The 13588-nt window shown below is 26.3% G+C and overlaps 1 protein-coding gene across 2 annotated transcripts in view; it reads right to left on the bottom strand.

Moving 5' to 3' along the window:
• Positions 1–2138: 2138 nt before the first annotated feature.
• The window catches only part of Stat92E (Signal transducer and transcription activator Stat92E), a 111554-nt gene continuing 100104 nt past the window's right edge, over positions 2139–13588 (bottom strand). Inside the window, exon 17 of one of the 2 annotated variants that reach the window (XM_075365904.1) lies at positions 2139–12392. In XM_075365904.1, coding sequence (XP_075222019.1) covers positions 12293–12392 — 100 coding nt within the window. In that variant the 3' untranslated portion in view covers positions 2139–12292. The remainder of the gene's footprint in view (positions 12393–13588) is intronic. The other variant, XM_075365903.1, reaches the window with a different exon arrangement.

Genomic DNA, 13588 nt, shown 5'->3' with positions numbered 1-13588 from the left:
CTTAAAAAAAAAGTAACTGGTTACAGGATAAAGTAAAATCAATCATCAGGCAACAGTTTCAAGATATCTATGTTTTCTCAAATATTAATTGTTTGTCAGATGGCTACAATTTCAGGGAATCTGAACTTAGTCCGAGTCAAGTTTTCCTGAAAATTCTGCAGTACAATGCTGAAGCGTAATCAATATCAGAAACCAGGCTTATTGGGGTAAGTAAGGAATGAAATAATTACTGTTACCTTCTTCATTAAGAATATGGTTGAATGTTAGCATTCCAATCTTACCAAAATGCAGAGGATATTCAACTCAATAAATGCCACTTTCAATTCAACACAGAAACTGGCTAGGATAGTGAATCTCATTTATATCAGAAAAAGCAATTTTTGACTGGCGACTCATCTATAAATAAGACTTAGCCAAATATATAAAGCAATAAGTTAATATAATACCTCTGTCTGTTGTCAAACAAAGCATTATATAAAATTGCCTGAATTAAATATGGGAAATCACAGTTATTATATTTTGAAAAAAATATTCATTATATAAAAAGTTACATTCAGGAAGTTACAATTCTTAAATATGGCTTTTCTTAAAAGTAATGTGTTTATACCGGTTTAAAAATAAGCCATGATCAATAAATCATGAAATTCTGCTAACCGTTTAAATTTACTTCCTATTTACAAATAAATATTTAATAACATTACTACTATTAAGCAGTAAAATTAGGCCTATTTTTCACAACAGCTGAAAAATAATTTAAATTAAAATATCTTAGCAACTCTGAGACAAAGGCAAAGGCACAATAATAAAATTAAAATAAATCTCAAATCTCACTTGCTATGCAGCCAAACTGGCTTATAAACACTAAAACTACTGTATACAGCATAACAGGATGTAGGTGGCACATTAGTATGGGAAAAAATTGAAACTTGTCATGAAACGTTTAGTCGAATTTGAATATTACAAAATAGAAAATTAAAGACTTATTATACAGATTTGAATGATTCTTTTCTCTTTTTATAAAAAAATAATAAATACTTCTATTTTAAACAATGATAGTTCGAAATATGCCCAATTTAATAAAATAAAGTTTTATAAGTTTCAACAATAACTTGACAGAATGTACATTTTCTTAATGAAATCACACAACTGAATAAAGCATCTTAAGGCCACAACAAGATTATGACTTAAAAATCTAAAAATTGTACTTAAATGGTGTCACATTAGATAAGAGTAAAAAACAGTTATAACATTTTTAAGTCTACTTCTGAATTTAACTTCTTTTATATTAAAGTTTTATAATTCTAAACACAATATTTTTATATAATTTCTATTTAAAGAAAACACTTCAATTTCTGTTTTCTTCCTTACATTAATATATCTACCAAAATGTATTATCTATAACATAATGCTTGAATTTCATAAAATTACTGTTTTGAAAAATAAAGAATAAAGTTCTTTAGAAACTATAATCACTATTCACTTGAAGTATATGAATTAATTGGAAAATTATTTTACACAAAAAAAAGCTCACAGACATATTTAAGAAATATACTCTTTTGAATAATAATGACTTGACTCCAAACCCCAAATCAGCATTTATACTGAATGGTTCATATTTACACATTATTTAATGTATAGAACCTAAATAAATACAACTTATGTTAAATGAACATTTAATAATGTTGTCAGTTCAATTAATTAAATATAAGTAACATTCATTACTGATATTATTTAACCTTTTTACTAAATTAAATGTTTAATATAATTTCATTCTGATTAAAAATTAAACATATTTACTAGACTATTACTAAAATGGTTTGAGCATGAGATTATATCATCACATTTTATGTAAGTTTCAGATAACTAAAAACATGTAAAACATATATAGACCAACAGTAAAGTACCACAAGAAGACAAAAAAAAAAAAAGAATTTACATTGGAAGACAAAAATCAACAATTAGAAGCTTAAAGTCTTCCTGTATCAACAAAGAAGAAATTAAAAACATTTTTAACTAGATTATTTAAAATATTTTGATTGTGAATAATTCTAACAAAAAAAAGTAAGATATCTCACTGAAAAACTAAATTTAACTCGCTCTTTATTTTGTTATTTATATTTGTTTTAAAAAGCAGAAAAATCAAATAGAATCATAAGGCCAAGAAAAGAAAGTTTCAATTCTTTTTTAATAATATAATTTCTATTAACTTGTATAAGTTAATATTTTACTAATATCCTGTGTATTAGCCTTTTCTTACAATAGGAAACATTTATAGATTACTTAAAACAAGATAGAATACTTCATTCAAATAAATACAATTTTAGATTTCTTTGTACAATAATCTTGTTAGTGGGTCGAAAAATTTTTTTATCATTGATCAGTAAAGGCACACCCTTCTGAATCAGAAGTTATTCACAAAACTGATCATTATCGATCAAGTGATCTGATCTAATCAGGAAGGTTTTTAACATCTTTTGTACCAACTATGTTCTCTTATTTCCAATTATTTTCTTACCAACAAACTTAAAAAGTTTGTTGTCAAGAAGCATAATGTTTGAATAAAATTATACAGTAGAAGCCACTTATTAGAAACACTGGGTAATTGAATCAGCCCGATTACTGAATCATTTTTCCAAATCCCAAACAAAAATATAGGAAATTTCATTGTTTAATAGAATCAAGAATTGGTTTATTGAATCAATATTTGAATATTTTTGTTATAACACACAAAATTGATTATTTATGTTGTTATGCTTTCATTTTACTGTAGCACTCGTACTTAATGTTAAGTTGATTACTCCAAGGAAATGGGTCATATCGTACCATGGTCTGTCACTAGCTGAATAGTGATTACAATAAGCGGCATCTACTGTACTATTCATTTATAAATTCAACAGTATATTAAACTATTTATTTTTCATTTTATGGTTAACTAGGATAATATACACAATTTTTGTATTTTTATGTTGGATAAAAAACAAAACACTCTCAATCCAACAAATGGGAAGAGAGGAACTGCATATCCATGCTGAGCATAAAATACATGCATAACCATCATCTGGACTACAAGCTTAAAATCAAAACATGAGCAAAGTTAAATCAATTTAGGATAATGACAAAATAAGTATAACATAAGAGATAGCTCAATATGGTGGTGGGGCACTGGTCAATGTTTACTTTTAACCTCTTACAATTCTTAATTTCAAAAGATTTCACAAATTCCATTATTATTAGGGGCAAAATATTTAATAAATTAAGAGAAAAACCTACAAACATTAACTTAAATTGAATGTATAAATCATAAAAATTTAATAAATATTAATTGGTAAAACAAAAAGTAATTATTGGAAGAGTAAACATTACCATTCAGTGAACCGTGTCACTGAATGGTAATGTAGCACCATTTTTTTTTATGTTAAAAGAAAATATTCATCTGTGATCGAGTAGTCTAACAACCACAAAACTTTAACAAATATCCCACCTCTTCACTGCTACTCTTTTTCATTTAAAATAAATATATGCTTTGAGACAGGAAGATTTCCACATCAATTTAAAATAATCAATGTCACAAGTCTTAAAATTATAGACTGATCAGCTTGTTAAGCAATCTTGAGAAAATCTGAGGAAAAATTAATAAAAATGAAACTAATTAGAATTTTTAGATTGCCATAGTTAGGGTTTCAAAACAAAAAAGTACAGAAGATACCTCATTATATATAAAGTGTATAACTTTGTCTGCAATAAGGTTGGGTAACAAAATAAAATTTTGCATGTTAAATTGGACTCTAATTATAATCATAATTATCTTGGTGCCTGGGAATAGTCAGATGTAGATACAAAGATGAAGATGATTGAAAGAGAGACTAATAAAAAATATGTTACTGTAACAGTGGATAAAATCCTAAAACTTGGAACCTCATATTTCTTAAAAATCTAAAAGATGCTATTTTTTAAAATAGCAAGATAGGTTTCTTTTTGTTTGAGAATCGATGTTATGATTTTACGGTAGCTGTGCATTAAAAGCCTAATTTAAATAATATTTTAAGCATCATGATGAACTTGGGGGTGTTGAAACAGCTGATGTAGCATCCAAAACTCTCTGAGTTTACTCAGATCTAACTGCAGTAAGGAGACAGCTAATTTACGTTATTGCCAAGCAGTTAAATCTTCTCTTTTTTAATTTAATTAAAACATAATAGACATAGCATAGGAACACTAAAGACTGGATAAGTGATCAATTTTTCTTTGAATTAAAAATTTGTCTGATTTTGTTAAGGTTTTTACCTATTTTACTCTTTCATGTTTTCTTTCTAGTATGAAGCCTATTTTTGCCTAATTCTGTTCCATTAAAGCTGTTGGCAATAATTTATTTATTACCATTAAATATTCACTATTATTATTATTACAATTAATCAGTCATAACTGATAATCATTGGTTTTGATGTATTTTATTTTCTGTTTCTTTACACTTATAGGGATCTATCAATTATATTATCATATGATTATCATAATATAAGAATTATTTTTCTGATATATTAATTTTTTTTTAATTTAATATTTGTTATTTCAAACTAAGCTTATTTTTAAATCCTACTGCTCCCATCAGCGAGCAAGTTTCTGACTTATGCTGGTGGATTTTTAATTAACTCTTATAAACTATTATTATCTATTATTTTTACTAACTGGCAAAAAATGAAAAAACTATCTGTAACCCAAGCAAAAGAGCCTTCAGTGGAGATGGTAAGCAAGGAGGTCCAGAAATGCAATCAGTACTACAGTATATTAGACTCAAAAATTTTATTTTCATAATAAATAAATGCAGTAACTTTTTAAAACTAGTTTCATTTTCAAACAATTGTTGTGGATTCCTGGTGGTTTGTATTACAAGAATTACGCTATATCTTTTTGAGTCATTTTATTTTATTAAATGCAAAAATCCTTTTTACAGCATTACTTCATGGTGTTAAAAAAATTTAATGATGTGTGATGAATTTCACTCCACATCATTAATTATTCCAACAAATGCATTACAGAGCTTCCACAAATGAGATTTCTAGAATATTAAAAGGTAGAGATAATAAAGGGCATTGGAAAACAATAATTCTTTAGCTTATCAAAACAGGTATGAGGGACGTAAATCCTGCTTACTGTCAGTAACTCAAATAAGAGTACTATTTATTCTTTTTCAATACATAATTACAAAGAGCATAATAAAAGTTGCTAATATCACCAGAAAACTTTCCTACTGAATAGTTCAATCACTAGAAAAAATTATTACCAAATTTAATACAAAGGGTGTTAGAAAGATATCAATCAAATTTTAGACAGCACACTGTGCACTGTGATATTTATTAAGATTTTATATATAAGTAAACTGCTGTAAAAATACAATTCCGAAAACATTGAAAATGGTATTTTGTGACATACTGAGAATTAAAAACAGAAACTTCCAAACATCCCTTGTAAAAAAAAAATTCATACTGATCTTACTTCATTTTTATTTCGGTATAAAAGAAAATAAAATTTAATAAACATAAATAATGCAAAACAAAAATAACTTAAAAACTAAAAACAAATCTAAAATTCCTAACAAATAAACATAAATCTTAACAAGCAACTAGTTTACTACCAAATAATTAAAATTCAGAATTGTAAAATTAAACTTAATGAACATCAACTCCACTATAGAATTCTAAAAATATAATAATTTAAAAAAATATTTTAATAATTAATCACAGCTTTTAATTGTACAATTCCCCAGTTATATAAAATCAGAAATCTATTATACCAAAGAGGTATAATTAAAATCTTTAAAACACATAATAGTTCCAAAATAACTGTATCATTTTTAGTTATTATTTTTGCTCATATTTTTCTTCCAATTAAAATATTAGTCATACTTAAGAATTAAATTTTTACTAAAATTTTATCACTAAATCAATTTAATTACAAACTTCATTCCCTTTAACATTTTTAACTTATATTATTTATGGCACAGTCATTTTCTTTTCAATCCTTCATAATTTAATGTACAACCTATACATAACCTAAAACTAAAAATGAAATCAAAAATTCCTGCCATAAAACTAATTTTGATTAATAAAGAACAGTAATGTTTCTTACAAGTTAAAGAAATTTCTTCACACTAAATATAAGATGTAAAACAAACAACAAAGTAAATAATGTTAGATGTAAAGAAAGCCATAATTTTAACAACAAAGTGCTAAATATTAATACATAAATGTCTTAAGTGTTTAGATAATAATACATTTTATATTTAAATTGTACATCAAATTCCCTTAACAAGATTTAAAAAATACAATGAGTATTTATAATATTTCTCTTAATACTAACGCTAATAACACTAACTTTAAATTAAATGCTAGTCAGTTCACCTATAAATAATCATAAAATTTCTCTAATTGTGGTTAGCTAATCCAAAACTCTGAAATATAATGATTTTTCATTACGTAATAACTTTTCTTATTTTTAAATTCAAGGATTTTTTATTTTAAATTTACCATATTAAGTACTTATATAAAAACAGTTAAACTTTTGCACTCTTTTGTTTCAAGTAATCATTTTATTGTATGGAATATTCATTAAACATGCTTTTAATGCTGGTTAAAGAAAAAAAAATTGTTTGTTAACCTGTTAAATGCCGTTTACCCAATAACGTGGATTTGAAAGGCTATTCTTTTGCCGCCTGTAAAATATGAACCGATCGTTCTATTCGTAAGCTGTTATTATCGTTGGAAAGAACAGATTTCAATCTTTAACGTTATGTATAGTTTGTATCTGTACACTGTAAAGGGAAATTTTGTTATAGAAATTTGAAGTTGCATCACTGCGGCCAGCGGAGGAAGCCGGTCGTGTGAATTGGCTATGAAAAACATCTCCCACTGCAACCTTGTACGTTAGCTTTGTATTCGATTTGAATCGTTCGTTTTCGTAGAGAGTAGCGACATTGGGATCATTCGGTTAGTGTTATTTCTAACAGAGTTGGTCGAGTTACAAGTGGGAGGGGGATTTTTTGTCAACGTTTACGCCAACTCTTGTGTAGGCTTAGCCTTTTGTCCAAGAAGCTTGTACCATTACTCAATATATAGAACAAAGATAGGAGAATGAGAATAAATTGTCACTTTCTATCACTCCAGCAGGGTCGGGCTGAATTCCATCATTTTCGCATTGTTGCCAAGCGACCCCACGCGTCCCGGTCTCGCCATTCAAGCATTTATAGTCATACAGAGCTAGTACATTATTCTGTGCGGTACGTCGCATATTTGTAGTGTCTCTTCGCTCGGTGCATTCGCGCTTCGTAACATCTATAATTTTTTTATATCTGTACGTAAATTTTTTTGCAAACTACGATTTTTTAAAAATTTCATTGCTTTTTTAAAGCCGTAACTTAGTAGTTTTTTTTAAATTTTTTTTATTGCGTTTTTTTGTTTTTTGCGGATAATATGGATGACGATCAGATTTTTTCCACATTACATGAACCTCTCAGCGATTTACCGGATGACGATTTGCAAGATCTGGACATCCTTATTGGGGATGACATTCGTGAATGTGATCCGTCAAAAGATCCACATTTACGCGGTTTCACCTCATTTTTAAACGGTAATATTAGTTTTCATTTTATCTTACTCAAATTTGGCCCGATTTGGACCAAATTTTTTTTTTGAAACTGCGAAATGTCCTTTATAAAACTGTGTATAAAAAATTTTTCCCGATAAAAAAATTGTTACTCTGGAAAGGATTAAACTAAGAAAGTCACGTACTGTTTCAAAATCTTTTATGCTTGTCGGATTTTCAGCTGTAACATACATTAAAAAAATCGCACAGACATACGGTTCAGTTTTTTTGAATCTATGAATCTTTTTCTATAACCTGTATTTTTTTCTATTTTTTTCCGACTATAAATGAATGAGTAGTGACAAATTACAATTTTTCACGCACTTAATTAGTAACTCGCGAGAGAAGACTCGCAACCCATGCGGATTTAGAGAGGTTAAATGGTTTTAATTAACTTTACTCTCAGTAATAACTTCCAAAATAATTTGAACTTAAAGTAGAAAAAAATCATATCTTTATATAGCACATGACAAATTAATTTATTATCAAAGTGGCTTCAAATGACCTTCATATGTAAAATACTACTGTAATAAAATGTTATTTAAATTTTTTTTTATTAGAAGCAAAAAAACTCGAGTCATCATTGCTCTCATAATAAAGACATTTTGTACATCTGCTTGGAAATTGAATAAGCTACTAATGTTTTTAAAGCCAAAATAAGTACTATTATATGAAACAAACTTAAGACAATATATGTGAAGCTCTCCTATAGTTTTCTCATAAAAACCAGTATGATATTTAAATTAAAAAAAAGGAAGGATATCAAAAATGATCTAAACAAATCAAAATCATCTAATGAAAAAAGTCCAAATTAAGTCTTACATAAAATCTTTTTTTGCAGTGTGAAACTTTGTCTGATTCAATTTAGTTTATAAATTATGTTAGTGAACATTACTCTTGTAAAGATTCTTTGAAATCTCCTTAAATTGTACTTTTTTGAAATAAAAAATACAATTTTGCTAGCAGTCTGATTGTTAATTTATGTCTATCTTATTGTAGTATGATTGTTGAACTATTTTCCTCAAATGATTCATTACGATCATCACAAGAATAATACTTATTATATTAATTGGTTGGTTTTTGAATCAATAACATTCCAATTATTGTGATTCAATAAATAAGGTACTCTATTTATTAAAAATAATGAACAGCAGTGATAACAAACACTAAAATGATTTAGGTAATGCAACTATTCATAAAATAAATTATTCTACCATTTAGCAAATTAAAATTGTTATTAAAAGAATAATATAGATTACAATTTCAAGATCCCAGAAACAATTGGATTTTCTAAAAATTAAATTCACAGTTTTCAACATTAAACACAAAAGTTTTATTAAGTTTAATGAAACTCAAAGACATAAACCCAACATATTCAAACTTGAGAAACTCAAATAAATAATTTAAATTTCATCATGTCAAAATATTGTCTACAAAGCACTAGGAAGTGTTAACCAGAGGTGAACTGACTATAACATAACAGCTGCTATACATTTTTGGTTTTTATTTGAATTATTATGTACTCATTCTTAACCAACCAAGGTACAATTTATCTTACCTGAAAAATAATGTAAGATTGCATGAAGGTAATCATAAATGTTAATTAATTGATGAGTTATGAATTCATTTTTCTGTCCATAATTCCTCTTTCTATTAAGAATAAGTTTTAATATAAAAAAAAAACTTCTTAAATTAACTTAAAGTTGGATTGAGCAATTAACCAATCCACAATTATCAAGGCTAGTTCTAGCTAGGACTGGTAAAGGAGTCTACCTAATGAGTATAAGATAAGGACAAATTGTACAGTGGAAAATATCCCATTCAATTAGACTGAATAATCTGAATTGTATTCTTGTACAATTAACAATAAGTGCAACAGTAAGTGACACAACAAAGCTTATTGGTTACTTTTACTATTAAATTTGTGAGGCTGTTTTTAATCAAATTTCAAAAAAATACATAATAAATACATCTGTTTTGACACATTACTTAAGCAGCTACTGGTATGTTTCATTGCAATAAAATTTCATTATAATTTTAAGTAATAATTGAAATAAATTGTTTTTCAAATCCTAGATCATAATCATATACGTGTTATTATTATTTAAGGTGTTCATAAACAGCTGTTCGAACAAGGATTATTAATAATACATGAAAAGAAATTATCTATATCTAATATGGCAGAAAATTTTATTTTTTACTATTATTTACTCACTTCCCTTTACTCTCTATATTTCAATTTCTATTTGTTTTTGTAGTACTGATCCCACTAATCTAAGTCCTACTATTCCAAATTAAATACAATACATTCTTCACACAATCAGGACCGTCTTTAAATAAGTTCAAAAAGGGATGTGAATAATAACTCTTACAAGGAACTGTCAAAAGGAATGACTGGAGCCATCTGGATATCATGCATTTAAATTCATACTAAAAATATAAATAAGCACTGCATTTTAAAATGACTAGGTACTACATGCTTTTACAATAAATTTAATTTTGCGCTAGATATTATATAATCCACTTTCAGCTATTTTGTTTTTTGACTTCCTTTAATTTTTTACTCACTTTTACATCTTATATCATTCAAACAGATGTCAGAAACTTCCACTACTGAAGTATACTTTTTAACTGACCAAAAGATTCTGAGATTGGTGAATACAAATGCAAAACTACCTTACACATTCAGGCACTTAAGGTGGACAGTGCTAGTAGGTACCTGTATGTTTATTAATAATAACCCTGGAAAACATAATATCTCTTCCCATTTTATAATCCTTTCGTGTTCAGTTACCATTTCCATAGAATAACTAAAAAAAAATTTAAATCAACAAAATCTAAGAGGTAAAGTAATAAAATCTTTAAGTCAGTAATTTAGTTTTGAACTACAGTTCTTTACTTTAAATTGAAATACTAGGTAATAATATTAATTAAATGAACACTTTCAAACGTATGTGCGATTGTAAATTTTTAATTTCAATTGTTATTGTACTTCTGCTTGTGTAATTAATTTCTGCTTAATATAGAAATTTATTCACAAGTGTAATTATATAACAATAATTACATACATAGAAATGTGTATAGTTAATTTCTGAGTAATATGTGTCCGTCACATAACTTATCTGGAAGTTTTGTTGTGTTGATCAAGCAGGAAAATAAAATTTTCATGTTCTGTAAGAAAACTGAAAATAAATCTCATCCTCAATATAAACAGGAAGTTTCTATTTTAAGGCAGATATCACCCCAGTATATTGAACAACGTGGATATTGTGAAAAAGCTCCAATCACTCATTTTGTCAGGAATTCAAAAAATATAATTCTCAAGGCTATATTGTTTTTTTCTTCTTTTACAATACGCTATAAATAAAACAGGAAGGCTAATAATGAAAACTATAATTAAACCATATATAAACTATTATTATAAGCTACACAAAGAGCAATAAAATTAAAAATATATACATAAGAACGCTGATAGTAAATTGTTAAACCCTTTAAAATGGTATAGAATTAAAGAACTACATACCTATTTAAAAGCAGTTAAAAGTTTTTAAATGTAAACATGTCAAACTATTATAATACATATATGTTTCGAAAAATTCATCAGAATCTACGTGTAAATTCTTGATTGAAATTAATGGTATAAGTAGTAAGTTGAGGTAATACATAATCCACAAATAAGAAGAAAAAATTCACTAGCCCAATGCATACCTTTAGTGATCAAAATTAAGCAGTACTGTGTTATAACATTCTCAAACATTGTTTTTTTTTTACATGGACAACATTTATACTGGTTTGAAACCGTTCATAACAACATCTTCTACAACTCTTTAAATTCACTACTTATACCATTAAAAAAAGAAAAAAAATTACTTCTACAATAGCGAAAAGGAACATAAAATATTAAAACCACTGAAGGGTTAGTTAAACTTTTTTATGTTAAAAAATTGAAATATACTTGACAATGACAAAAATGATCCAAGGGTTGAGAAAATACAAATAACAGTTACATAAACTGATCCATTTGTAGCTATTAAAATAAGTTTATCTGACATATGTGCCATTTTCAAAATATTAATTATGATTAATCACTATTTTTTAAAACAGATTTTTCATAAAATGCACAATGCCTAATTAAAAGAAAAAAAAATTTATTTTTTATAATAACAAAAAAAACTTAAATATATATGATTTGAAAACTGGGTAATTTTATATTTAAATACAATTTGGCTGAGTAGAAACTAATTATAACTTCATTTAACATGAACAATATATAAAAGTATTATTTGTAAAAGGTGATATTAACAAATAATTTTTCCTTCAGAGCCGACATCAGATTATGAGCATATGTGGTACAAAGACATCTCATTCCAATAGTATACTCTACTTTCAGTAGAGTATACTATTGGAATGAGATTACTGATACTGATGATAAATGATATTGGAATGAGATAAATTGTACTAAAAATAATATAATCACAGAACAGTGATATGTGATCTACAGATTACATTTATAAACAAAACATAATAATTAATCAAACAACCCTTGTATCAAGTATTTTGACTCTACAACTATAATGGCAGATTCATTAAAAAAATAAAAGTGATTTATGTTTAAGGCACTTAAACAAAAAGTACTTATCTAATTTATGACAACTGATTAGGGTTTTGATGTCGTACATGACCGAAGAATATCTGGACAAACCATTTCCATATCATCCATATCGGCCAAAATCTCAAGCATATCGTAGGGATCATCACTGCACAGACAGACACAACATTTTGTCAATAACATATAAAAAAAATAATAAACATATATAAATTATATAATTTTTTAGATTTATGTATATGTATGCATAATAAATCCTAACATATTTGCAAATATAACTTGTTTATTATTGACATTTGTTGTGACTGTTTGCGCTGCACGAGACAAGTAAGGAATAATTAATGATAAATAATTACTCATATTGAATTTTATTCATGAAGTTTTATTTATTGATTATACATAAAAACAGAAAAATTAAAAAAGAACCTAGAATAAGCTGATCAAAATTCTTAATTGAAGTATAGAGATCAGCTAATGAATAGTCAACAGCTTTAAAACTAATGAAGCAGCACATTAATAAATATATAAATATGAGCATTCATTAAATTACATAAAAAAAAGAAATAGTTATTCAATAACGAAACACAACAAATATCAATAACATTTTATAATACATTTAATTAAATATTTAACAAAATAATAAAAGATATTGCACAATAAACAATTATATAGGCATAAATTAATCTAATAAATCAAGAATAGCACCTTTATTAATAAATGCAACAAGACAATGAAAATAAATAATTTAAGCACATATAAAACAAAAACCTTTGTTTAGAGGAACAGAATAAATGTGCAGAAATATTATAACAGCTATTCATTAACAAAATTATTTTATCAGTTACAAGCATATAAATGTACAATAGAATACTACAGATTTTATCATTTATTTTAACGATTTAGGCCATGTAAGGCAACTTATGTGTCAATAGGTTGAGCATAAATTATTATTATTCTTTTTAAAAGTGTCATAAAGTTTAATACTGAATTTATAATAATTATACAAACTTATTTATAGATATAGAAAAATTGCTCTCATCAGCATTTAATAATAAATTTAAAAACAATTGTTTTTATTGTTCTATATCAAAACAGTATTATCTATAAATGGGCAAATTCTTTTTAAGATTTCAAATATACCTTTTATATTATTGAAATGTAATTAATCAAAATTCTTAGGATTATTAAGTTATCATATTAGCTGTGAAAAATTAATGAAACCTTTTATAAGTGATTAATGATGATTATGTTATATTACTTTACAATACAGAACAGACTACCAATATACTGTAGATAAAAATTTTATTGCAGTAAGCGTGTCAGAAGGGCGGATTTTCGGTTTTAGTT

The sequence above is a fragment of the Lycorma delicatula genome, chromosome 5, assembly GCF_047948215.1.
Source record: "Lycorma delicatula isolate Av1 chromosome 5, ASM4794821v1, whole genome shotgun sequence".
Classification (NCBI taxonomy): domain Eukaryota; kingdom Metazoa; phylum Arthropoda; class Insecta; order Hemiptera; family Fulgoridae; genus Lycorma; species Lycorma delicatula.
This window is presented reverse-complemented; position numbering and strand designations above follow the sequence as displayed.